The 27,819-nt window shown below is 38.6% G+C and overlaps 1 protein-coding gene across 1 annotated transcript in view; it reads left to right on the top strand.

The window, feature by feature from the left end:
* The window catches only part of SHANK2 (SH3 and multiple ankyrin repeat domains 2), a 372,036-nt gene that overhangs the window by 45,457 nt on the left and 298,760 nt on the right, over positions 1-27,819 (top strand). Inside the window, exon 7 of the mRNA XM_048949837.1 lies at positions 14,457-14,524. Within this exon, the coding sequence (XP_048805794.1) occupies positions 14,511-14,524 (14 nt within the window). The 5' untranslated portion in view covers positions 14,457-14,510. The remainder of the gene's footprint in view (positions 1-14,456; positions 14,525-27,819) is intronic.

The following is a 27,819-nucleotide window of genomic DNA, read 5'->3' as shown; positions in this document are numbered from 1 at the left end:
CATGCCTTGTACTGGACCTGCTTATATAAAGATTATTTTGTTGATGCTTTTTTTTGTTTCAGAGTTCTTAAGGTGATTGTAGTTTTTTGCCACTATGAGAACAAGTAAGAGATATCTGTTGGCAAACACCTGGGCAGAGGTTTCTTAGGTGGTGATGGAACATGTTGCCCCAAGGTTCAGCCAGTGAGGTCTACTAAGTAACATTGTTAAGGTGATCTGTTCTTTGTAAAATGCTTAAGTTTAACTACTGTAAAGAGAAGAGAGTGGACTGGCTTACAAAATGCTGTTTCCAATTTCTTGAAAAGGTTGAATGTGTGTTTCAAAACCAGAGAAAATGAAATTGTGTATAAGCTGTGCACAGCTATGTAGTTTGGGAAACTTTTTCCTCTTGTTTATTGCTGTATCCCAAGCCATAGTTATGGCATCAATCCCAAAATAAGGCATCAATAAAGCTCAAAGTTTTTCTGTAGTATATTTAAGTTAGATTTTACTTTGTCTTGTCCAAACCCTTCACTTCCCCTTTGCCAAGAAAAAATCTTTAACCTCTATAGCTTTTTAAAATTTCTTGTTTACTGGTTTGCATTTCAGATTTTCTGGGGAGATTGTTGTTAGAAATGTCATTGGTGGCTGTGTGATAAGGGAAGTGTAACCTACCAAAGGCTTCAGTAAAAGGTTTCTCCCTCTCTCAACATAAATTTTACAGGCAGTTGAAAATAGAGGCTGTAAAACCTTCAATCTGGGCAAATACAGGAAAGAGGAGGGCAGAGCAGCTGTTGTTCTGCGCTGGACACATATGGTTAAGAAGATCAAGTTATATGTGTTTGAAGTGATAAGTATAATAATATGCCTCAAGTTTGACAGCAATTTAGACAAAGTATCTTTCCATATTCTGAATCATCAAATAATGACCACACAGAGGTGTAAACAAAATTGTTTAAAGCAGGTAACTCTGAACTCTAGAGTTCTTGAGGTTATAGCATAGCTGCTCAGCAGGTCTCACACAAGCAGCTTGGATGCTCCTACAGTGGATATACTTTAGGGGAAAGGGAAGAGGCATGGTAAGTCTCTATATACCTTTTCTGTAATCCACCTGTTTTATTTTCAGTTGCCTAGGGAAATGTGGATGAAACATACAGCTCAGTCCCAGATGTCTGCATTTCAGCTGTGTTATGGAAGGCAAGATTGCATATTGTATTGTAATATGTGTTCTAATTTTAAAGGATACTATTTTTAATTTTTAGAGTTCTACACTGTGCAGGGCATCAACAAGCAGGTCCTAAGAACAGGACTGAAGGCTTTTCAGCTACGTAAAAACTTAGTGTGACAGTTCTTTTACACTGTATATCTCTGCATCTCATAAAAGACAGAATGGAGTTGGACAAGGTACAAAGGCAGAAGAGGCCATGACTTCAGTTTGGAGAGGAGAAGGAAGAGAGAAATGAAGTTTTGAAAGTCATGAAGGCAGTGGATTTACGTGTGTGTGGAACTGTTGTTCACTGAGTTCTGCAACAAGAGTGCTAAAACCTGACATTTCTAGTTAAAACTAGTAGCGTGGTTTAAAGCTGATAAAAGAAAGTTCATTTCTTTGTACGGTGGATACTGAACTTTCAAAAATGGGTGCCATAGGCAGGTGTGGGAGCAGACAGTACCATTAGATTCAAAATGGGATTAGAGAAATTCATGTTACTGCAATTCCCTGCAAAGATGCTAACTGGACTTGACATGGATATGCCCTCCAACATCCCTTTTACAATTCTTAATGCCGAGGAAGCCAAAGGGAGAAGTTGACAGGAGGTGACCAGGTTTGTTTGAGCTTCCTCTTGTCATCATCAGAGATAGGACACTGGGGTAAATAATCATTGGTCTGACTGTAGAATAATGTGTTTTAAAATAATTAATGGATTAGTATTCATCTCTAAATATGGCTGTGTTGATCTCAATACAGAAGACAGAGTGAATGTCCTAGAGAGGTCATCCTCTTGCTAGGATGTATTAAGCCAGAAGTACTGAATCAGATATGATACACATCATATAGACAAGATAATTTATCAACTGGGTATGCATTCTAAGGGGCTTTGGAGTCATTGAGACTCTTATGGGGCAGAAAACTGCCCCATATCTGTTGGCCTAGACAATGCATGCTGTGCTTGTAAAAATCTGCACCAGTGGAGATGACCCACTTTTTAATGGCTGCTATGTTGGCATCGTTGCTAGGAAGTGTTTCCCATGCGGTCCTTCTTTCTTCATTCAGCCTGAACAGATGGAAGTCACAAGGCACAAAATCCGGACTATTACATGTGTGTGTGGTGTCCAGCCAAGACTGGCAATGTGCTCCATGGCCTTCAAACTGGTATGAGGCCTACTGTTGTTATGTTGCAAGAGCAAGGTTGTCTTCTTCTCTGTCCTGACTCATAAGTTCAAGCCTTCAACTTAGTAGGCATCATGATGCCATGGTCAGAGTTCATCATTGGTCTGGATTTCAGGAAATCCGAAAGGATCGTGCCTTTCCTATCCCAAAAGACACTTTACTTGCTGAGGGCTGTGCCTTGAACTTTTTCTTTAATGGAGAATTCCCATATCACCAATCCATGGATTGCTGTTTTTACTCTGGCTCTTAGTGATGACTCTACATCTTGTCAGTGCTAATGATGTCATCCAGGAAATGGTCACCTTTAGCCTCATATCGATTCAGTAGGTCCTGACAAGCTTGCATTTTCTTTATATTCTCGTGTGGGACCTACCTGGCACAAACTTTGCAGTATCCCAACAATGCAAAGTGCTTTTCAAGCAAATGAACATAATAAATATTTAACTCACCTTCGGCTAAGACTCATTAGAAAAGTTGACTTGTTCAAGCCTTGGCAATTGAATTTATTTATGCTGACTATCAGTGTTATTTTGTGGTAGCTGCAGTTATCATGGGGTACTGTTTCACTCAAATAGGTGACCAGGAGATTGAGACATTCAGTGGTGTCAGGTTTTAAAAGTTTTCAGTATTGTAGTCATCATAATTTCTGGCTACCAAGAACTTTATATAATAAGCTGCAATACCAAGGTATACGAGATTCTTGTAATAATGGTAAGAGAACAGTGCAATTTTATTTCCCTCCTATGAATATGATTGTGTTGATCTCCACAGAGATAACAAAGAATGGATGTCCTGGAGAGGCTATTTCTCTTGCTCTGGTTTATTAAGCAAGACTTTCAACAAAACTTTGCGAGTATGATGTTTATCAGAAGACATGTAGGGACCGTGCTTTATCTGGGGAGAACAGAATCTGAATTTTTTTTTATGGAACAAAGTATCTATGTAAGGATGAGAGCGTTTTCAAAGCATTGGCTTAGGAGCTCTGAAAGTAAACCTTAATGCATTATGGGGAAACTCAGTAACAAATTAATTGAAAAAATTACATTTTATATGAGACTTTTCCTGATAATGTTATGTTTTAAAGCTATTCAAATTATTGTTTGCAAATTGAATGATAGATAATGAGCATAAATATCCAATTTACTAATTACAATGCTAATATGTCATTAACATCCAATTTTGTTAGCACTTAGGAATGATATTTGATTTTGGTTTCTTACCAGTGAGTTTGCATTTATTGCTATTAATGAAGCACAAAAGCTCCTGATGTGATTTTTTTCCTCTGAAGGTTTTTCAGAAAAACAGCACTATCCTCATAGTTCTTATTCTTTTCTCCTCCATAGCTGATATGCACTGTTTTGTTTCCTACTAATAATCAAGTAATTATAATTTCCATGCCAATAATATCCATGCAAGCATCCTATAAGATTTGTGTTCAGAGAGTGTTCTTTGCAATATTTTTTGGACCCATATTAATTTCTTCCAGTTTGCCTGTGATTGATAATACTATTTAGAACTTTCCTAAATACTTGTAAGAAAATACAGTAATAGGGCTCATCAGTGTTGAGGTGATGTACTGCTGGCATCTGCTGCCATTACATAGCTGGTAAGGAAGGCAAAGTGGTTGTGGGAGATGGACAATGATTCTGAGAAGACTTGAAGTGTGGCCAAAATGGACAATGGCAGGCAGGACTGTTCATATGGAACCAAAGTAGATCTTGAGATCATTGGAGACTCTTGGTGTTACCATATGTTCTGTGATTCCATAACACTCACAATATGTCTCTCAGCTGAAGCTGTGGCCCACAGTCCTAGTGAGGAAATAATGTGATATCTTCAAAAAGGTTTGGTGCTCAGAATAGTATGTCCCTCTGAATAAGCCTTCCTCAGACTTGAAAAGTGGCTGGCATACCATAAGTCTGTGCTGCCATTTAGGCAAACCTGGACAGGCTGGCAGGCAATAAGAGCCAGTGTAGAGTCCTGCCCCTGGGTAGGGATAACTGCATGCATTAGTACAGGTTGGGGGATGGAAAGGAGCTTTGCAGAGAAGGACTGAGGTGGCCTGACGGACAGCAGGTTGGCCATGAGTCAGAGGTGTGCCCTTGTGGTCACGAAGGCCAATGGTATCTTGGGGTTCATGAAAAAGAGCATGGCCAGGAGGTCCTGGGAGATGATCCTTCCCCTCCACTCTGCCCTGGTGAGGTCACATTTAGAACACTGTGTCATCATCTCCCAAGTTCAAGAGAGACAGAACTACTAGAGAAGATCCAACAGAGGGCTGCAAGGGTGATTGGGACCTGGAGCATCTTCCATATGAGGAAAGGCTGAGAGGTCTGGAACTGTTCAGCCTGGAGAAGACTGAAAGGGATCTTATCAATGCTTATAAATATCTTACAGGGAGGAGTCAAGTGAATGGGGTCAGACTCTTCTCAGTGGTGCCCAGTGGCAGGACAGTGGGCACAGGCTGGAATATAGAAAGTTCCATACAGTCATGAGGAAAAACGTATTTACTTTGAGAGTTACAAAGCGCTGGAACAGAGAGGTTGCAGAGGCTCCTTTTCTGGAGATGCTTAAAACCTGCCTGGATACTTTTTCATGTAACCTACTCTAGGGAACCTGCTTTAGCAAGAGGTTGGACTCAATGATCTCCAAGTGATTCCTTCCAACCCTTATATTCTGTGATTCTGTGAAACACAGTCATTTAGAGATTGAAGATTTGCTTAATTGAAGCCATGCATGCTTTCAATTGAATAAGCCTTTTTGTATTTCACATGCACAGCTGTAATTTTCACATTTCAAATAATTTTTTTTTCTTTCCTTTTATGTATGTGGTGTGTATTGAAGGTGTAGCTTAGGTCAAGGTGACATTGCAGTGTTAGCTTTGCTTAATTTCTGACGCCTTTCATGGCTGGAGGGAAAGAGAAGGGCTGGCTTTGTCTAAGATTGCATTTTAAACAAAATACTCCATTTCTCAGGATAAAGATCACTCAAACAGAGCTTGCAACTACCCTGTACATATAAATCTTAGCATTGGCTTAGCAGACTACATGGCCATATACTGCTTTGGGGCATATTAGCATTTATTTTTTCCGCATGGAAGGTCAGTTCTCCATATAGCAGTTTACGTATTTTTAGAGCTGATTTAGTCATCTGTAGTAGCTGAGTACCTTTTTGTAGGTATATGTGACCTCTTCTGTCCCTTTATCCCTATCTTTTCTTAGTATTATATTACTTATAGGGTTAAACAAATTTTTGGATTACAACACTAGGACAATAATTAACCTGCTTATAGGAAGATAAAAGCAAGGAAGGGGACAAGATGTGAACAGAAGAGACACCTGACAAAAGGCAAAAGACCGATATTTGAATATTAGTGGAAAGTGCATGTGCTTTCTTTAACTGGATTTACACTTTCTGTATACGAGGCAAATTCCAGTTCCTAAAATTGAAGACCCTAAATTACATTCATAGTATGAGTAGAAGCACAGCACTTAATAAATCTCTCACGAAAATATTCGCTCATGTTCTGTGCAGTGCATTTGTAGTGGAAAAGTCAAACAAATCAAACAATTGATGCCTGGTGTGACCCTGTTTACTCAAACATGCTATATGAGCAAGGAATTTATACAAGGAAACAAGGAAGCTTGGAGATCTGCCATCTGGGTCTGGCTCATATATCGTTAACGCTACCTATAAAGATAACAATATCAGCTTTTTGAATGCTAGTAATTAAGAAATAGTTTTTCAAATACCCATAGTAAGTAGTTTGTATGTCCTTCCTTCTTCTAAGCAAAAACAAATATGCAAGTTGCATTAAGCTATTATATTCTTTTATTTGTTAGGCTTCCAGTTACACTGAACCTAGCTTGCTTGCTATCTGCATTCATAAGGGCTAGAAGCAAATCCTAGCTTCAATAAAACTATTAATTTAAAAGACATCTTGCTGTCAGTACAGATGCTTCAGATTTATTTTCTCTGTGTTAAAACACATAAAAATGTGTTGTAATATAAATGAATTTAATCTTGTTGAATATTCATTAACATGTATGGAGATAATCCCATTTAGGCAACTCAGTACGTTCACTTGAATATTTTTTTCACTTGCGATATGACTTATGTTGTTATGTCTTTTTCATTTTAAACTATGTCCATCATATTCTACAAGTCTTGTGTTAAGAAAACATAGCTATTGAAATGTATTTCTATTACCTTTAAATACTGCTAGCAGGATATAAACTAGTTCATTTTTTCTTAAAATTGTGAACGATTTTCTTAATCAAATTTTTAACCCTGCCCATATTGCTTAACATAAACCTGCTGTCAGTAAATGCAATGGGATGGAGATGGAGATGTGTGGGCTCATTTATCCCCTTGGAGCTATAGGCAAGACCTGGCAGCTGAATAATTGATTTGTGAGCAGCCTGGCTCTCCTTGCACAATGCTCGGTCACAACCCCTGTCTCTGCCTGGCGTGACTCCCTGTTTCATCTCTCTTTACTTACCACCCAGTTCAGCCAGGAAAGTCAATAAAATCCTGTCTTTTGCAAATATTCCTGTCTTTACGAGAAGCATGAAGGAACAGATGCTGCAGCTATTGGCAGTGGTTTGTGATTTGTAGCTGGAGAGATTTCTCCCTCTTATTGTCAAAATGCTAACAAGTATTTCCTCAACAGAGTAATGGGTGTTTAGATGGCACATGTAAATAAAATGGAACCATCGAGGCTACTGAAAAATTGGCAGATACAGTGCTCACTTATCTTGAGTAGATTAAGACTGTTTCTTCCTTTTAGATAATTGTAATCTGTGAATTTTGTTCACTTAGTGAAAAGTTCACAGCCATCTGAATGTAAGTCTGACTTGTAGAGAAAGAAAATCAATCAATCAGCAGCAACAAAAAATATCCAGAATAAACACCCACCCAGTTTTTGTTTGGGTAAATACAATCTTTCTGAGTTTAGACTCAGTTGCACAAACAGGTAGCAATTGAATACAAGTACTTCTGTGAATTTAAATGGCAAAGGTTTTCACCTCAAAGAACAAAAGTAGAGTTTCGGGAGTTTTGACTTAATTTTCTTGGACGCATCCAGTGAATTCCATGAAGAATTACATCCAAAGTGAGCAGCTTCTGGCCTTTAGAAATACTATTATTTATTACAGTGGATTTTGTAGTGTTTGGGAAATGAAATAATTAGGAGATGTGAACTGAAGATGAAATTTTTCTTTCATCACTGATTGCTTATGAATTGCAGTAATACTTACCACTTTAATGATATTGCCATTTCATACTCAGATAAGAATGGAAAGGAAGGTGGTTTCTTTTTTCTTCTTCTTTTCTTTTTTCTTTTTAAAAATTCTGTAACTGAACATACTTTTTTAACCTACTATGATCAATAATAAACAACAATGCAGGATCCGTTTCTGGTCCTTCTTATCAGAAACATATGAACTGCCTGGAAAACAAGGTATTCTTTTTATGGCACAGCTTTCCTAGTAATGAGAGTCTCTTTAAGGTTATATTTAGGAGTGGAAAAATTTCATTTTAGAAATACAGGTAATAGATATTGAATAATTTAAACAGAAGCTACTAGCAAGTCTTGAGATGTTGACAGGTGGAGATGTCTGTTAGCAGTGTACTTTTATTCTTGAGCTTGAGTTTACTGTTTAGCTGGAACGCTGGATACATTGCAGTTGTTTTAGTGGCCACCCACCATCTCTTAATGGAGTATCAGCTGAAAAAATGGATTCACGTTGTCTCTTCCTCTTTGAGTTCTCCTTAGCTGATGGCACAATCACAGGTCTTAAGAATCACTGTACAGGTTTTGTATGGGTTCAACCTTGCTTTGCTTCAGGTGGCTGTCAGTCCACCTACGTGCTTGTAACACAGCTACTGTTTAAGTATCTCACAAACTCCTCTGACTTCTCAGTTTTATTTATTTATTTATTTATTTTCCCAAAGGGACCTTTTTAATGAAGGTTATATTGTACTAAATAGTCTGCTAGAGAGGTCAGCAGTTATGAGTGATGTGCTCTGAATTCATGGCTGCCCTACTTTATCAGGGGAATGGGAGGAGGGAAATCTAGAAAAACGTTGCCCTGAGGCTACCTGCTGTAATTCCTGTGCTTGGGAAACCTCTGGTGTCAAGCAGCAAGATGACAGGTCAGATTAGAAGTGCTGTGTGACTGTTTGGGTGGTGGTACTGCCCAAAAGTGTTTTGTGTTTGAGTTGGGTTTTTGCCAAATATGGTGTTTGTCCAATTTAAAGAGCCCAAGTTTTTGTTGAAAGTGGAGAGTGTTTTTATACAGATAGAATGAATCCTGTCTCAATTACCATCAGCTTATTTTCACATCTATATCTGCTCATTTAGCCTCGGTTTAGAAGGTCACTATATTCCCCATTTATTCATGCTGATCAGGTCTCAGATATCAATTGCGAAGATTCTTACGGTCTCTTACTGTCACAAGCTTTTTGAACTCTGCAGCACCACAGACCCCATTGACTTCCAACTGCAAGTGGCTAGCTGTGCCCAATATTCATAGCCATGAAACAGAGGCAAAGTGTGTCCCTGAGCTTCACAGCAAGGGATTTGCATACTCTATTAACTTCTTCCATGCACTGCTCCTTTTGCATCCTGCATGGCCTTTCCCGTTGGAGAACGAGATGATTGGAGAACTGCAGTATGTATGCAGGCCAGAGCTGTTCAGCAAGATTTAATCAGGATTAGTAAAAGGAAGCCAACAGTAACACGAATCCTGTGGACAGTCATGACACATTGCACAAAATTCTAGGAAAAGGGAAATCCTTTGTTGCATGGTGCAGGCAGTTTGTTATGAACATGGTCTGGATCTGCCAAACTGGCCAGTGAGGTGACCCTGAGCTCAGCTCAGATCACGTCCTGCTGATGCTTCTGCACCTTATCTTTCCTCCTACTCCTCCAAGCTCAGGCAGTTAGGAGAAAATATCCAATGGGGCAAGTGACCAAGGGTCCCTTTTTAACATCTACTTGGAACACCCATGGCATTATTCTAATCTGTCTCATTTTAGCATGTCATGTTGCCTAAATTCCTGGTCATGTTTTTTCTTGCATTGGGTAAGCATCTTTGAAGAGGTAGTTTCTGGAACGTGGAGCTTCTCTGCATCTTTAGTATAAATGCAATTAAAGGCATTTTTATATTGTCTGTATTTGAACAGAAAGTAAATGATTTTTTGCTGCTACCATGAGCTTGCTCCCACAGACAGTGAATAATCTGAAGCCACAAAGCATCTAACATTTTAGAAGACCGTTCTCTGCTAACACACAGAATCTAAGCATTGAAGCCATTGGGCTTGGATGGCTGAAGAAAAGAAGATTAGAGCATAACAAAGAGTTGAGCATAACAAAGAGTCACAAATAAATGAATTCATTCCAGTAAGTGTTCAAGCAGCTATAGATTTCATATTTAGTTCTAAAAGATCGATGTGTAGAGTTCTTTCTGTTCTGAATTTTAAATGTATGCCCAAATACGGTCTCTTTAATGAATAAAATAACTACTTTTCTTCTTTTTTGAACTGTTTTCCTGATGCTGTTCACATTTCAACCTTGTGGACAGACTTCCTTTGTTTGCTCTAGCTGTATACAGTGGCAGAATTGGACAACAGGCGTCTCATAAAATCTCAAACAGCTCTTCCCTTGCTACATTTATTTTTCAGCTCACTGCTCTTCTCTTTGCAGAGCTAGAATCAAATGTGGTTTGCTTATACAGTCTCCCTCAAGCAGCCTTTCAATCCATCATATATGTATGTGCTAGACACACGAACCTTGGTGCTAAAACTTAACCCAGTATCTGAGCCTCCAATTTAATGGGTGGAAAAAGTGGAGAACTCAGTGCGTGTGTTTGGGGTCTTTTAGCATAAAAGACACTTGGAAGTCTGAGTGTTACTAAACTAATGGATGCCTGGAGCCTTACTATGCCTTCAGATCTCTTATAATAAGTTACCTGATTTTAACAGTTCAACAGTTAGCACTTTGTTAGCACAGTTGGCACAGCTGGACTGCTTCAGCCATTTTTAAAAACTGGGGAGGTGTTCACATATTCATGTGAACTCTTCTGGTGTTCAGTTCTGTAGACTTTCACTCAAGCTTGAAGACCTCGTATGCAAACTGTCTTTGACATCTGAAGCTGCTTGCAACTCAAGCTTTTGTGCAAATTGGGGATCTTCAGTGTTGGTAACTAACAGAGATTTTGGTGTACACTGCACTACACTACAGGAAGAAAAGTAACAGCATGCTATGGTAGTATTAAGAATGTAAGGGCTGTTTGTGTTCAGAAATGCTAGGATAAATTCATGATATTTCTAATTTAAATTGTATTAATTAAAACATGCTAATCCTTCAGCTGAATGCTCCCAGATGTTTCATTTCTGAGTGCTTCCATATATCTATTTGCCATTCTCATAAATTCACAAATTTCTTAGTGGCCATGCAAACAGCTGTGCAGAGAAGCTGGCTGGTCAACTGGGAGCTAGGGCCAGGCTGGCAACTGGGATGTTGAAACTGTGCTAAGAGGTTATGCAGGAATATTCCCTCAAGTTTGCCTTTGCCAATATGGATGTACGATTTCTAATTGGCATGCGTTTGTGTGAGTCAGAATACTGGCAGAGTAAATGCATGTTTGTTTGCTGAGGAGCATGTGGACATGCTTTATCTAGTCAGTAGCTGGATTTACTTAATTTTGCTCTTATCAGTTAATAACTTGTGCTTTCCAGAGTGTGCACCTAGGCACAGAAAAATGCCCACAAACAAGGTTATTTCTCTGTATTGATGATTCATTATGTGAATGCGTTACAATAGAAAAAAGTAAACATGGAAATCTTGTTGCTTTTATTCCACTAGTTAAAATTCCTACAAATACTGGACTGTTCCTAATCTGAAAACTTGCCAAACCTGTGGGAAGGCCTGACCAGTGTCCTGTTGGGACTGATGGTTCTGAGACCCCCTGTGGTGTGAGGCAGCCGCAGCAGTTCTGGCTGAGCCGCATGGGAGAGAAGCGGTGCTGAGCATGGCAGCCAGCCCTACAAATGCTGCATGGCTGTGGCCACACTGCTCCCGAGCTCTGTTACTGATGCTACATTGCACACTGCAGAAACATCAGATCTCCTCACTGCAGTGCACTGAATCTTGTAGGTACTGCCAACTGTACCATATGTCTAAGCACTTTGGAGTCATCATTTGATTCTTTTTAGGTTGATTTGATAAGGAAAACGGCTTACAAGGCAGGGCTGCAAGTCTTTTCTTCCCTCTATATCCCTCACCTTCTGTTTTCTAATGACCTTTGTTGTTTAAATTCAGCTATACTTTTTAAAGGAACAGAGATCTCTTTAGGTGTTACATTCCTACAAATGCTATAAAAATTGTTGATTAGATGTAGGAGAGACCCACATTAGTGTTCGATGGAAGGAAAGACATGAGGCTAGCAGCTGCCCATCCTATTTCTCTCCCTTGCCCAGCCAGGCATGAAGGCCACAGATGGAAGAGAAACCTATTGCAGTACAAAGTGCTGGGGATGCAAGAATAATTTTAATTTTCACGGCACAGGGATGCATTTACAGGGATGCATTGGAGACTTTGAGGGGATAAAGAAAAACTTCAGCTTTGCCAGTCCTGAACTTGAGGAGAGGAAGAAAAGGATGTGGAGGGAGCTCGGTCCTTTTGGTTTGCAGACGGGTATTAAGAGGTGTTTTGCAGGAACAGAAGACAGGACAGTTGCTTTTCCAACAATGGTATCTATCCACTGTGAAACATCACCAGTCTTGTTAAGAAGACAGTATTGGCGCAACCTAATTAGATTTCTGTGTATATTTGCAATATACAAATACTCTAATTTAAAGGGCTTTATTGAACCCTTATCAAGTTGGTTTCCTGATGCTTAGATGTAACTGGAAAGCACTGTGGAAAGTGTTTTAACAATACAGATGAAAGTAATGGTGCCATGCTGATGGTCATTTTTGTAAACAGAAGGTTTGGGCTCCACATGGAAAAAACGACTGCAGTTCTTATCTCTCCAACAAGAAGTGCAAAAATTCCTTGTATTGAATTTCTTTAGTTTTAATTTTCTGTAGGGTATCTAGTAGCTAAATATGTTCACGTTTACGTTTATGTTGGTTTTGTTACTTAGATTTTAAACAAAGATGCCAATAGATGCCAACAAAGTCCTGAAATACAGGTTTAAGTTATAGATTGTTGCTGTGGATAGACCACTGCTCAATCCTACCAATATCTGTTGGAAATTGGCCAAGTTATAAATCTTTCCTAAAAACTACAAGGACAGTTTTTGGAATATGATGAACAAATGTCTCAACAGTTGAGAGCCATTTTGGAAATCATCTGTGATGGATATTTTTGAGTCCCAGATGATTCATCCTTCCCTGTCTCCAGATTCAAATAGAAACTGAAAGCTAAAGGGTGTAAAAGAGGTGGTTCAAAAGTGGAAATAGTTTATCCCCTGTCCTATAATGTGGTTAATAAACCTGTTAGATTAGTTAGTTAATTTTGCTTTCCTTTTAATCCACTGATTTCCCTTCCATGGGTTCTGTTTTTAATTTTTTTGAGAATCAGCTGATCCTTTCTTAGCTATGCCATTTATGATCGCAGAGATTGCAATTGTATCTACTCTGTAACTGGAGAATCTTCTAGATTTCATCTCAAGTGCAGCTTACTTTGTCATAGTACAAAATGTAGAAGTTCATTATGGGGAATGCACTTCACTTAAATAGTTTTGCTGTTTCTGTAAGACAGTTGTGCAGAGCTATGCACGTCCTGGAGACACATTTTTAAGTATTTTCTTCCTACTCAAATTTTTTTGAATACGTTGTTTTCAGTAAAATATGCATGTTGATGTCTGTCTTCATTCAAAATAATGAGCTTAAATACACTGTAAAGGCATTTAAACATTTGTGTACACATGTATATATTAACATTAGATATAACTTCAATGGTATACAATAGAGAAGGTGTAATAAAACATGCAATAAGAGGTAATCTGAGGTAAATTTAGTTCTTATATTGGAGTAAATAATGCAGTCCAGTGATATTAACTGAATTATCTCTGAGTAGTTCCAGTTTTACTCGTAGTCGTGTTCTTTATTCTGGAGCTTCATGACTGGTTTACACTTCTCTTCTGTCTAATAGGTGCCTGTTTGGACTTCTTAAACTGGTTAAATGTAAGAATGTAATCCAGTACGTAATGTGATCCAATATTATTGCTTGATCCAGTACTAGACACCAGAGTAAGCTACGAGAGAGTGGAAAAAAAAATAATAAAATGTCAAACTTGCTGTATCAATGCAAGACTGCAGACTTTCCCTTCCATTTATATCCATAAAGGTAAAAAATAAATGGGAGGCAAGACTTTCTTTAGCATGAACATTTTCTCCATGAACGAAGGCAGTGAATTTGAATCTAGTCAAATACATTTCAGTGCTTCTCAGCCTGCTCTAGGCTATGCCTTACTGTGGTGGGTGTTGAACAGTGATGCTCAGCACATCTGCTGAACTTGGGAATCTTCTGGTGGAGGTTGAAGAAGCAGAGCTAATTTCTGGATCTCAGCTAGACCTGGAAAGGATATACTGGATATACTAGCATCTTCCTGAACAAATTAGAGTTGTTCTGCAAGTGCACGTCTCTGGGATATTTGGCACGTCAACAACACTTAAATCAAACAAGGTGTCCATGCTCTGCCAACAGCAGAGCAGCATCTTTCACCTTCTGTCACATCCAGCATGGAATTATGTCTGTTGATAACCAAGAGGGCCTCTTTTTGTTTTAGTACTAGTTTTGTGCTGCCAGAAGCAGTCTGGAGTGAGTGAAGTTAAGTCAGGTTATTACCACGTGAAGTTAAGCAAAATATCTGTGTTACAACATGATGAATACGTTGTAAATTGGCTAAGTGATAAAATACATTTTTTTTTTTTTAAACTAATATATCCCCTTATGCTGCACTAGCTGCTTTGCAGTTCTTAAAGAGGACAGTTATTAGATCACTGACTTTCTTTCTTCATGTGTCAGTCTTCTTATGTATCTTATGTGAATTGTTGTTTATTTTTTCTTCCCCAGGAATCTGAGATGAGAATAGCCAAATGCTGATGATCTTGACACTGTTTCTCTCTTATGTATGCTGACAGGTAAGCATGCCTAACTAATTTTGTAAAGAAGTCATTTAAGTTACATCTCATTTCTCCATCTTTTTTTTCCAATGGTAAGTTTCTGAGACTTTTTCTTAGATTTTAATGCTATAGAATTGGTGAAACAGCAGGATTTGCAGCTTAACAGCAGTCTGTAGTGAAGAAGGTTGGGAGAGTGTGTTAACTTTCATCATCAGTTGTGGAAGCCTTCTTCTTCCTCCTGCTGAATATACTTTAAATCTGGGCCTGCAAATAGACATGTTATGATATTTCTTGTACCATTATTATAACGTAACATTATTCTTGTTGAAACACCATTTCTCCATACATAATTTTTGGTGAGTTCATTGTGAATTTTACAATTAATGTTAGATTTGCATGAAGAATTTCTGGATTTTTGTACTGTAATGCTCTCATCATACAGTGAGGTAAGAAATGATGGACTGTGGAGTCAGTGTAGAGCCTCTCCTAACACAGTACAAACACATACCTTGTGTCTTTTTTGCCTTATTTGAATGTTGCATTTTCAGTGTTTTCTATTCAAACTTCTAGACTTGTTGTATTTCTTTCTTATTACACTTATGTTTTTTCCTCTTTTTTTTTTGGTGATTCTTTATGAACACAATTTAAAAAGTTTTGGCAGTACCCAGAGACTTTTTATTGTCTTCCTATAGAAAAGAGTTTCTTAAATTAGAATTACTTTATTGGCTTACTATCCAGTCATTACAAAATAAATAGAAAATTTAAACTCAGATATCAGAAAATGAGAACAAAATGTACAGTGATTTCAAATTATGTTTCCTTTGGTGAAGCCTGTATGATCTGGAAACTAAAAAACTCATTTTCTTTGTGATAAAGAGAAAGTGAAGGCACCTTTTTTTCACATTGCTGTTGCAGATGTCTTTGTTAATGTATGCTATGAACGTTGATCAGAGATAAGATAGTAGTGTGGTTTCACGCTGATAGACAGTCCTAACAGTATTTTTGTTTGAGCACTGGAAGGTGAATGAAAATATTAAAATTATGTAAAAATGGTGGAAGAGATTGCTATAAAGTGCATGGTGGCACTGTTTCAATTTAGAGGAGCAGTCTGTAAAAATGAAAAGAGGAGAAAAATATTTAAAAAATTGCTGTGTACCTCAAGGACAGCACAACAAAAAATGTCTAGCTTATCAGGCATTTAATCACTAACTGTGTCTGTGGCTACTGACAATATCAGAGATAAATAACAATGCTGATGAGAAGGGAAACGGAACGAAAACAGGTACAGAAACTTAGGTTTAAAAATATATATATATTTGATATTGTGGTGAGTTGTTATGACTAATATATTTTATTGACAGAAAGGTGTGAGCAAAATTCCAGTTGTGATTAGGAGTTTTTCAAATTGGTCATTATTCCATGGTATGATCAAAATAATCCACCAGTCTGATGAGAGATGTGTATATTTGAGTGTAAAGCAGAATTGGGAAAGTGTGGGTGTGAGATGGAATATTTGAATGATTTCCAAGAATAGGAAAACAAAACTCTCAATTTTGAAATTGCTCAGTGCTGCTAGCTGTTTGCAGGAAGTAGATATCATCAGTATACAGCTGAATTACTTTTTTTAGAAGTCTGAAGCGTAAAAACAACACTTACTGAAACCTACCTTTAATAAAGACACATTTTAAAACAGATATGATGGGAAAGACATTAACACGTTTCAAAATACAGATCTGATTGGTGAGACCTTTGCTTACCTTTTCAATCTTTTTTTTTTTTCTTTAATGTCACTCTTTTCCATTTACATTCATAGCAGTCACAGTCACTGCAGATGTGAAAAGCAGACATTCATCACTGAGCACAATGTTTCAATGTGAGAGCCAACAGTGACAGTGATGTTTGGCATGGGCTGTAAACACTCCTCTGTTCTTTACGTGCTCGGAGTTGTGAAAAGGAACTTAGAGGATCCTAGTTTCATGGCTTTCTTAAAAGTATTACTATAGGTCTTGTATTGTTGCACGTGCCAGTCTTTGGTTTAATTGCTATTATATATATATACTATATTATATATATATACTATCTGTTACTATAATGCAGGTAATATTGCAGTATTAACTTACGTTATATGCATATTCTGTTCTTTTAATGTAGTAAACCTTTGTTTTGTGTGTACTCTTTCTGACTGTCTGTGATTAATGAGTTTCCTTGGCCAGAAAATAGGGGCAACCCTGTGCCCCAGAAGAGCTGTCTTATGGGAGAATGAGGTGGTATGAGGCTCATCCTACCTTCCTGCTCCTGCTGCAGTAGAAGCAGCTCTGGTGCCCATCAAGCCCTTCTTTGCAATGGAAGGCAAGCTCTAATGTTGGGAAATACAACTGCCAGGCATATGAATACCTGCAGGTTTGTGGTGAGGGAGAACAGAACCTGACTACTTATCCACTGAGTGGCAAGTTAGCAAACATCCAGAAATCTCCTGAAATAAAGAGGAGCTGGTGGCTGTCTTGACCTGAGAGAGGGACCAGAGGCATGCCTAAATTATGAAGTAATGGGGGAAGCACATAAGAAATAAATTAACCTCTGATAAGTTTCCAGTACCACAGAAGCATATGATCACTTGTAATTTGAGGTTGAGAAAAAATTTGGAGGAGTTGAGGCTTGGGGAGAGCTAGTGATAGCAAGAATGAAATCTCTGAAAGGTAGAACAAATAACATGCATGGGAGAATGTGAAGCAGAGATAAGACCTAATGGCAAATCTCTTTTTGATGCTCATTTCCTTTAAAAACGTGAACTGAGAAAAATATGTCTGGTTTCATCGCTTTATATTAATGCTGAAGAGGAGAGCTTTTTCACTCTGCCTCTGCTGCCTTCGTTTCTGTAAGCAGCAAGGCAGAGAGGGGTTCAGTAAATCTAATTAATGGGTATGTCCTGAAGGATTTAGTTCACATGATGGGCTTAATTATTTCCTTCCCTGCACAGCTGCCTTACATGGTAAGCAGAGCTGCCTAGATGTCGCTCTTTTATAATGAGGTGTGGAATAGGTACCGCTGACATCTTCAAGAGCAGTGTTAGGAAATGAGATTTGTACTGAAATTGTTAAGATTAGCAATACATATGGGACCATTTGAACAGTAAAATAGAAAGGCGTGGAGTAAAGTCTGTGTCAGGGTCCAGCCTCAAGTTTAATAGAGAAATCAGAGTTCTTTGAAGCATTGTATTCCTGAGCATTGGTGCTTCTCGTTTCTGGAAAAGGACAGTCTTGTGTGAGTGGCCACTGCAAAGGACTGTGATATCCTACACCAGCAACTGCTCAGTGTTTATGCAAGATTAAGTAAGAACTTTTATGATGTACCTACTTATGGCAGAAACTGACAGTTTTATGCCCGGAGTTCAAGACAGATTTTTCTTAGGAATATTTTATGTTATAGTTCAGTCAGGATCTTTTAAAGTTTTTTTTATATTCAGTTTGCATTTCTTGATTAGGTTGTGATAATTTTCTTGGCTGGAATCTTCAAAGTATGTTATTTTTAATTATAAATGGTAATGAATTCACTTAATCAGGTCTTACAGAAGTACAATCAACACAAAATATAGTCAATTAGAAATAATTAATTTAAAGCATTTCTAATTCTCCAAAAGCCTCACTTTAGGACATGCATTACCTGTGAGCAAATTAGAGACCTACACAAACAAGAGGAAATCGTACTCTGTAAAGAAATCACTGTAAATGTTGTAAACAAATCAAGAACTTTTTGATGATACTGAAATTTCTCTGGGTCTCTGTAGTAAATTATAGATTGAACTCTTCAATGATAATTTTTATTTTGATGTCCCCTTAAAAAGCACAAGAAAGGAATATGCTACCAAGAGTACATCTAAAAGCTAGCGTGTGTTTGTGCAGCTAAAAAAATTGTACAGATTAGTATATTTTGCAGCATGCTAATGTGTGAGATTGTACTGACTGCAAAGCATGTGATTGCTTAGGTATTAACTTGCAGAAAGTTTTTGGATTGCAGAACGAAGCCATATTTGTAGGTTAATCTTCTGGTTGTATACTAACCATTACAGCTCTGTTTAAAGGCAAAATGCAGAAGAAAATGTGTTTTGCAGTTAGCCTCAGAAAGAGGAGAGGGTCCAGAGGAGGGCACTAAGATGATCAGAAGGCTGGAGCACCTTTCCAATGGAGAACGGTTGAGGGTACTGACCTTGTTTAGCTTGGAGAAAAGAAGGCTCTGGGAAAACCTCATCGTGTCCTTACAATACTTGATAGAGAATGTAAACACGAGGGCAAAAGGGTTTTTACGAGGATGGATAAAGAGTGATAGGACAAGGGGGAATGGTTTTGAGCTAAGACAGGGGAGGTTTAATTTAGATATTAGGAGGAAGTTTTTCACACAGAGGGTGTTGAGGCTCTGGAACAGGTTGCCCAAGGAAGCTGTGGATGCCCCATCCCTGGAGGCACTCAAGGCGAGGCTGGATATGGCTCTGGGCAGCCTGGTCTGGTGGCTGGTGACCCTGCACATAGCAGAGGGGTTGGAACTAGGTGATCATTGTGGTTCTTTTCAACCCTGGCCATTCTATGATTCTGTGAAAGACTAAACTATTCATAGTTGGCATGGTTGTCAGTACTGGTTCTAAACTTAGTCCTGGCCTGGCCCTTATTAGTAGGGTCAAATTTCTGTAAAATATTTGGTTATAGCTCTGTCACATGCAATAGTAAAAGGGCAAAATGACCTTATTTTCTGAACCAGTATTTCTTTCAACAGTGAGTTGCTGCAGGAAAGCCATGGGACTGCATATGGGGGGAAAGTATTTGAACAGGTAGAAAGAATGAAGAAATACTTTCCTCTGTTATTGCCACATAATTTGAACAATACAAAAATACTAAAGGTTTCAGAATGTTTGAAAACATGCATTAACCATATATTTACATAATACTAAAGTGAAAGAGAATCTTCACCTTTTAGCTAAAAACAAAATATGTTGATTTTTTGTTTGGAATGTAGAAATATTTATACTGAAATGGATACCAAAATGGTCTTACTATAAAGACGATTTTCCTTGAGGGGAGTGGGCACAAAACTTGAGACCAAATAGAGTAGTGAGCATCAACTGGCCTATACCTGTGGAAAAGACAGATTCTGTGCAACACTGCTTAGCAGGAGACAACACGTGGCAGTTGGAGCAAGTTCAGACTCAGTATGATGAAAATGTTTTTCCCCATGAGGACAGTCAGTGATGGGCAGAGGTTGCTCAGAGAGGTCACACCATTTCCAACCTTGGAGTTGTTCAAGACAGACATAGATAACACCATGATCTGCCTGAGAAGATCTCACAGCTGGGCCTGCTTTGGGTAGCAGTTTGGACTAGAGAGCTCCAGAGGCCCTTCCAACACAAATGACAGGATGATTCTGTGACACAGCATAGAATTTTCCTTATTCAGTTTGTGGAAGCTGATATTTGTCTTGCATTTGTGTCAAGAGAGGAGAACTTGGTAGAAAAACCAACATATGAGATGCTGAACTATTGTAGTACTTTGATGTGGAGAGTTTGTAGGTTTTGGCTGGAGACATTCATGGCATCTGTTTTAAGTTGGAATGTAGACTCTAAATCAAAGTACTTGGTTATCCAGGTTGATTTGACAGGCTTTTTATTTTTAATGCTAAGTTCCAAAATACTCCTGGCATTTAGGTTGTGGAGGCTCAAAGAATTTTTATAAATTTGTCTGTGTGTTATTATATATGAATTTTTGTTTTCTTGTTTTGGCATGTTACTTAAAAATGTGCATCTCATTCCTCATTTTTTTCTTGCCTAAGAATTGATCTTTTCTTTTTTTTTTTTGCCTTCAGTGAACAGAAATGATTGCAGGAAGTCACTGAGGAAAACTGGTTGTTTTCATTAGTTCTATTGTGCCCTGATAGTCTAAATTTTAGTTTAATATTATTAGGTAAAAATTAATCTCTTATCTCTACTGTGAGTTGAATCAAAATCTTAAAGGTCAAGAGAATAATTTAATTCTCAGTTCTTCTACAGAATATCTGTGCTGCCTGGATCATCTTGCAGATCGTTTAACCTTTCTAAGCACGCAGATATTTTCCCCCAGACTGCCATCACCATTATTGCTCATATACACAATCAAAAAAATGAACTCAGGCTTGTTTGAACAGGCTGGAGGACAGGGTAAAGCCCAACATATGTTTACCTTGTAGTGGAAAATAAGCAGGCAAGATGCAGATCAGGTCAGCGGAGTTCCTCTTTCAAAATTTCCTTAGAAAAATTCGGGTAGCTTTTTCTGCAATCAGAAGAGAGGAATCTGACATAGTTTTGAGACCATCTGCAACCAGGATGGGGGGATGTTTGTTGCAGACTTACACGGATGAGTGTAGATAGTGAGGATACGGCACATGGCTTTGCTTACACTGGAGGCTGGCTGAACTGGTCACCTGCTCTAGTTCTACAGTGTGTACATCCTTTTGTGGTCACCATTTGTTTGTTTTTTCTCTCTCTTGGTTAGAAAAAGAAATTAAGTATAAAACAGCAATGTGGTTCCTTCTGCCTTTCTTCCTTGCTCTCTGTCACATTGATTTTGTGATCTTGAGGATAGGGCTTTTTTTCCGCTCAGCTATTTGGAAATCAAGGCAGCAATTGAACTAGAAGCCTATTTGCCTAATGTATAGTCCCTTGCTCTTGCCAGTATACTTCCCAATGCTGGTGAAAAGCGACACAGACAGACCTGCTTTTGTTCATCTGCTTTTGATCCAAAGCTACTGGACCCTGGTTTTAGGAATCCAAATTTAATTTGCCTACCCAAACACAAAGGAAATTGATAGGTGTGTGTTATTGCTCTATGAATTTAACAGCTTGCATTTTCCTTTTCTAGTTAAAAAGATATATATTCTTTCCCTTTATATATATATTTTGTGGAGGATTACTGCATTTCACAACCTGTGTTTTGGGGGCTTTTGGTACAAAAGGTCTGTGTTTCAAGATCTCCAATTGCAGGGCATTGTGGCATTGGGACTGCCCCAGCTGTGCAGGCTCTGGGAAGCCTGAGAGCTACACCCCAAGGACCCCCTCACCCCACTGCTGCAGATGTGGGATGTATGCTCTGCAGACTTCCAGGGGAGTTCCAAACAACTGAAATAATAATGAATTTGTTGAAACTAAATAAAAAAAAAAAAACTCCCAAAGACAACAGAAAAGGGTAATTGATTCTTTTTCAACCATCTCTCTCTGGCAAAGATGACTAATCCTTATATAAGAAAAAGAGAGCATTTGTTAGAAGCTTTGCTTTTTTTGACTAGCTCTTTACTTGTAACATTTGTTGCAAATAATGTAAACAAAGAGACTATTTGGGGGAACACAGCAAATAAAATGACATAGTAGACCCTCATCAGGAACATACTTGAAGAAAATTCAGGTAAAAGTTCCTAACAAACTCCAAGCGCTAACCCATTTGTAGGGAGAGGAGAATCTGTGTTTTCTACTCTCAGCACCTGACCTAAGCTACCTAACAAGACAGCAACCGAGCTTCTCTATTAATTCAAATGCAAACATTATTAAATGTTATCACAAAAATGCTTTTACGATGGATAAAAGGGAAAATAAATTGATAAGCATGAAATGTAAATAAATACCAATAAAGGTGCTTTATCCACCATGGAGATGCACCAGAAAACAAATGCATTCCACAAACTTTGATTTTTTTAATCCAATTCCTCTTGTAAGTCTTTTTAAACTCTCTTGTTCTTTCCTTCCCAACTTATATAATCTTTGTGATATTTACATAGTCAAGTGCAAGCAGAGGCTGGAAACAGGCTAAAAGATGAAACTGATTTCCCCACAACCCTCTCCCTCTCCCTTTCTCTTTTGCCTTCCCCTTTCCCTTTCCCTTTCCCTTTCCCTTTCCCTTTCCCTTTCCCTTTCCCTTTCCCTTTCCCTTTCCCTTTCCCTCTTCAAAACTTCTGAAGAAACCAAGGCAAGCATTATATCCATCTTTCATAAGTAGGTAACAACCATTCAAAATTGAAGTGCTCTAATGCTTGCACACTGCTTAAAGAGAAAAATTCATAATTAGTTACTTAGTCTGTACTCGTTTTGAGTTACTGAAGGGGAAATTGTTTTGTTTTGTGCTGCTGAAGTCTGCAGCTTTGAATTCTACATACTAGACATGAGTGTGCTTGATAAAATATAAATATTTCTGTGGTCATATTATGAAGAAATACTTTACTGGATCCAGAACTGAATAGACTTCCATGATTCACCTTGACTCTTATACCTTCTCCTGATTGTTGCTTCTCATATGAATACCATATGCAGGAGACAATCTTGGCGCAGCCATTCCTAAAGCAATTCTGGCTACTTAAGCAGGATTACATAAATTGATTTCCCATGCAAGGTGTGAAATTGCTTTAAAAGTTCCAGTCCATTACTTCATCCTTCAGAGTGTGTTATGATTTCATCTTGGAAAACTATAGCATACATTGCAAGTGGTATTTAAAGAATGACATAGGAGGACTGTTGTTTGTTCATCTATTTATTGGAAAATAGATGTTCTAATAAATGTACAAAGCCAGAGGCTGTGTGAAGAACAATGATAGAAATGAAGAGAGCCTGGAAGCTACCCGCCGTGGGGCTTGAGGGGCTGGCTGTAATGCCTTGTCTGGAGGGGTGACCTTTAAATAAAGGTCAGATAAGCTTGCACTGGAAACCTTGCAGGTGCTCTGCAGAAGACACTTAAGATATTGTATTGCCAGTGGGAGTTGGCCTTTGCTGTAAACTTCACTGTGTTTAACATTTGTAAATACTTGCTGTGCACTCCCTAGCATTATGCTTTTTATTCCTTTTTGTTGTTGAAAGATTTCTAACCATTTTACTACTCCTCTTTTTCTAATGGGCTCTATTTTCTAATGGGCTCTCTTTTATAACGTTGCGAAGTTCTTTCTATTTTAAATGTTTTTAAGCCTTTTGCACACCTGCCTCTCTTCCAGCCTTGCTTGCTCAGGGCAGTAAGTCACTTGTCCACTGAATACTTTGTTTCTATCCTTCCTCTAATTTCTTTTTGTATCTTTGTGATTGAAGTTGAGCCTTTTTGCAAAAATACTTTGACCTTCTGAATAGTAAAATTAATACTGAAAGTGAAACAGTTGGAGGACAAAGTATATATCTACCTTTGTACAAAAGGGAATGCCTCCAAAGCTACTTGGAAATGTAAGAAACCTCTAGAAAACGACACTGTATCTGCAGAAATATGTTGCATGTGTAGATTTTTTATGTGCTAGGAGTGCTAGTGGAGAAGTATATCCGCAAAAAGAACAAATTACCTTCTTGCAAACTGATCTTAAGACCCAGTTTAATCATATGATTTTGGTATTTGGGACTTGAAATACCAGAAGTTAATGGGGCTTAGCCTCTTGTTGGCAAGTCTGCACTGCGCAAATATACATCACCATGGGGCAACAACCTGCATTAGAAATAAGGATCAGGTTCAACAGTTGCTTTATTCAATTCTCTTAAAACTCTTGATCCCTTTTGCAAAACACTTTCTCACTTGTGCGTAGCACACCTAGCAGAGTACTACAAGGACTACAAAAGTCAGCCCTAAAACAGGGCAGCTGGAACCTCCCAGCAGTGCTGGTGGGAACAAGTGAGTGTGGCCACTGATCTTCAGTGCTAAGTCCAATTCTGTATTTGGGTTTTGGTGTAAGAGATACCATGCTGACGTACAACAGCTTCAGAGAAAAGTAAGAGAGGGATTTGCTTGGCAATGTGGTACATTACTCAGCACTCATCTTGTAAAATATTTATATGGGTGTTTCAGTTATTTAACAAGGAGATAAAAAATGCATTACCAGACAGTGCAACCAAGGTAAATTTAAGTGAAGGAATGGTGTAAAAAAAAAAAAAAAAAATGAAAGGAAACTATAATTATGCAGATGTGAATTGCAAAATATTGTATGACCAGGATTTTTTAGGTAATTGCCACAGAGGGGAAATTTTTTTTTAAAGATATATGCAAGTGATTTGCTTTTCTAGTGCTCTCTCTCACATAATAAAAGTGCTTTACAGAAGAATCAAGAACTATTTGTCCATTTTACAGATAGAGGGAACTGCAGGACCTCATAGATTAATTTTCTTAGAGCCTTGGTACATGCATGTCCTTATCCTCTATTTTTCAGTCTCCTAAGTGACATTTAAATTTCTGAATAGGATCAGATCAGGAGGTGTTCCCTTGGATACTAATCTGGCTCTGTTGCAGCAGACCCCCAGGAGTGGACCCCAACCAGCACAGCTCTGCGTGATGTTGGGTCAACACCAAAGCCCCCTCCTGGTCTGATGGAGTAGGAAAAGGGAAGAAGCTACCAGGACCTCAACCCTCTGGGACTGTACTGAGAGCTGATTAGCGTTCTTCTGTTTCTCTTCATCTAGGCATATACTTTTTTGGGTTTTTGCATTTTCTTGGTTGAATTCTGTATCAGTGGATTTCAGTTGACTTGTTCTGTGTTGTTATATTTTGGTGCTGATAATCGATGCATATTTATTGGTGTTGATCAGATTGCTCAATTTATATAAATTTCTTTCCCATAACATAGGCCATGGTGTCTCAGATTCACTTTACACTGGTGAACGTTTATCCTGCCTTTGCAAAAAATGTTTTCTGCCCTTTTCATGCCCTGACTATTTGCTTCTGGCCCTCTGCCATCTACTTGCTGCTGCTTATTCAGACATTTGCATAGTGATCCAGAGTGATGGACGCTGAAGCTAACCTCCCAGAACAAAAAGCTGCTCTTTAACTTGGACCAGTGCTTTGCTCTGCTCCACTGCTTGTGTCGGCACAACAATTAAAGCTGTCGGGGCACAGTGGAGGGACCAGGAGTGCAAGGATGGGAGTGAGGCAGTGCTACTTAATGCCAGCTTTAAAGCAACAGTGCTAAGTGGAATTGGAGTCAATCATCTTGGAAACTGTCCATTGGAATTGGTCCGCCAATCAGATTGTCTTCTCCACGGTATTTTCTGTACAACTGGAGAGATGCTGATTGTACCCCTGTCTCCAGATGAAATGTGTTTTGGTTTTAATATTAATATAATTAGAAAAAGCAATGCTAGATCTTCTCCTGCATTTTAATTTAGTAGATTGGAGAGCTGCTTATTGAGCTGAGATGTATAATAATCCTGAATAAAGCCTGAGAATCTGTCTGTTAGGAGCTGGAAGGCTTTATGTTGATGGAAATTTTTTTTTCTCTGAATGGTTTTTTCCTCAAAGTTAATTATTAAATACCTCTTTGTTGCAGTTGCTATTACTCTAAAAGCAAATTTTTCTCACAGCTTGGTTAATGGCATTACTCAGCCCATAACAATGCTGACTCTGTCTCTGGGATATTCCCACAGGTACATTTTTAACTCGTCTGACAATAGCAGCCTAGAGGTCTTCTCCCTGCAAGCAACAGGGCTGCTATTGTGCAAATGAATGTTTATATAAAAATAGATTGTTCTTATCGAGACTGAGAGCCAGTGACCCTTGAATTTGAAACTTTGCTCAGAGATCTGCCTTGGTGGCCTTGGGCAAGGCATTTGATGTGTGTGCCTCAGCCACATTGGAGAGAAAGGAAAACTAGTAACTATTTGATTCATCCAAAATGGGCAGTTGTGGGAGACCTCAGTCTTTGTTCTCATGACTGCAAAATGAAAATATTACAGGCCAGGGAAGGAAGTGTTTAATCCATCAATGTCCTTTATTGTGTTTTCCATATGAAAATGTGGCTTCAGTGTTAGGGATGTGTTTCCTTCTGTCCCACCATATGTTAGTCTTTCCCTCTGCAGAAACACAGGGGAGCACAGGCTGCAGCTGCCCTGTCCTTCTGCTCTCTGCAGGGCCAGGGGGATGGATGTGGTAGAGACCCAGGTCCTGCTGAGCTGGGTGTGCAGCAGCAGCAGCAGGAAGCCACTGCTTGAGAGAGCAGTTTTTGCAGGAGTGATGGCTGGGGGATATGTCCCAGGGGAACAGGGACATTGTGCCCCCTGATCTGTCAGCCTGGGGTGCTCCTCAGATGCAGGACAGTGGGGTTTGGTCCATTCAAACTGGAGAAATGCCTGCAATTTATCTTATTTCTTGGTGCTGATACAGTAGGGAGGGGACTGTATATGAGATGTTTTTCCATGTGAGTTTTTGTGTCTGTCTGTATAGATCTGCTCCAGTTTACCACTATGAAACTAGATGGGAGGGTTTGCTACTTTTCAGGACAAATAAATTGCATGTAACCTTCATTAAGTGGATGATATTAAACTCTAATTTTGTAGCGGGTGTTTGCACTGAAGGTCTTGCAATACTTTTGTGTTTATTTAAGATAACATGCTAAATATTTGTCCATATCAAATATGTTTTAATCTCTGTAGTAAATATTTATGATATTTAGCATAGTTAAGCATAAAATGTAAGATATGCATTTGTACATTCTGTCCATGGAATACTTACCAACCATAAGGCTCCAAAAAATGCTGTTCTTGCTTTTCCCTGCTGTATCAATTTGCACTCACTGGAGCCCTGCATTCAGATACACAGAGAGCTCTGGGAGCTGAAATTCTTGCCTTTTGATAACCTGTGTGCTATTTGTATAGTCTTTTATATATCCTTAGGCTCTCCTCCCACAAGAAAAGTGCTGAAAGCAGCCACTTATGTATCATATCACTGGAAAATAACATCACCTTAATTATAGTAGCCAAAACAATTGTATCAGTGAAAACTAATTTACATTTTAACTATGTGACCTCCTGTTGAACCAATAAGTTTTGTTCTTCCAGCATAGGAGAATTAGGAGCCTGTGATGCCATGTTATCTTCTACTGTACAAGGATAGGCAAGCCAAGCAGTGTGCTTGGTTGATGGTTTTAACTGGGGAAATGTCTTTGGAATCTCACTGGGAAAAAATTGAAACAGCTCTGATAACAACTTCCCTGAGGGTGCTGTAATAGTGAGCACCTCTTGTTAATGAATGGCTGCATCTCCTGTTTCCACTCAAATGAAGAACCAAGAAACCAAATTGCCCTAAAGTGTCTGTAGGTTTATAGAGGCATATTTGGTCTCGGTGCCCTGGCAGGATCTGTCCCTCCCAATGGTTTTGCATCTCCAGTCATCAGATTGTCTTGTTTAAAAAAAGCTTTAAAATGATCTGTTTCTGGAAAGAGCTGTTGGGGCATAGCTTCTGCTCTCTTTACTCTTGTAAATGCAGTCTTTCATTATCCTTTGTGTGGTTACTTGTCCTTTCTTTCCTGTCTTATACCAGAAAGTTTGGTGATTTAAGTTTTGTTAAGTACATAGT

Source organism: Lagopus muta, chromosome 6 (genome assembly GCF_023343835.1).
Source record: "Lagopus muta isolate bLagMut1 chromosome 6, bLagMut1 primary, whole genome shotgun sequence".
Taxonomy (NCBI): Eukaryota; Metazoa; Chordata; class Aves; order Galliformes; family Phasianidae; genus Lagopus; species Lagopus muta.
The sequence above is the reverse complement of the archived record's forward strand: the minus strand, read 5'-3'. Positions and strand labels throughout refer to the sequence as shown.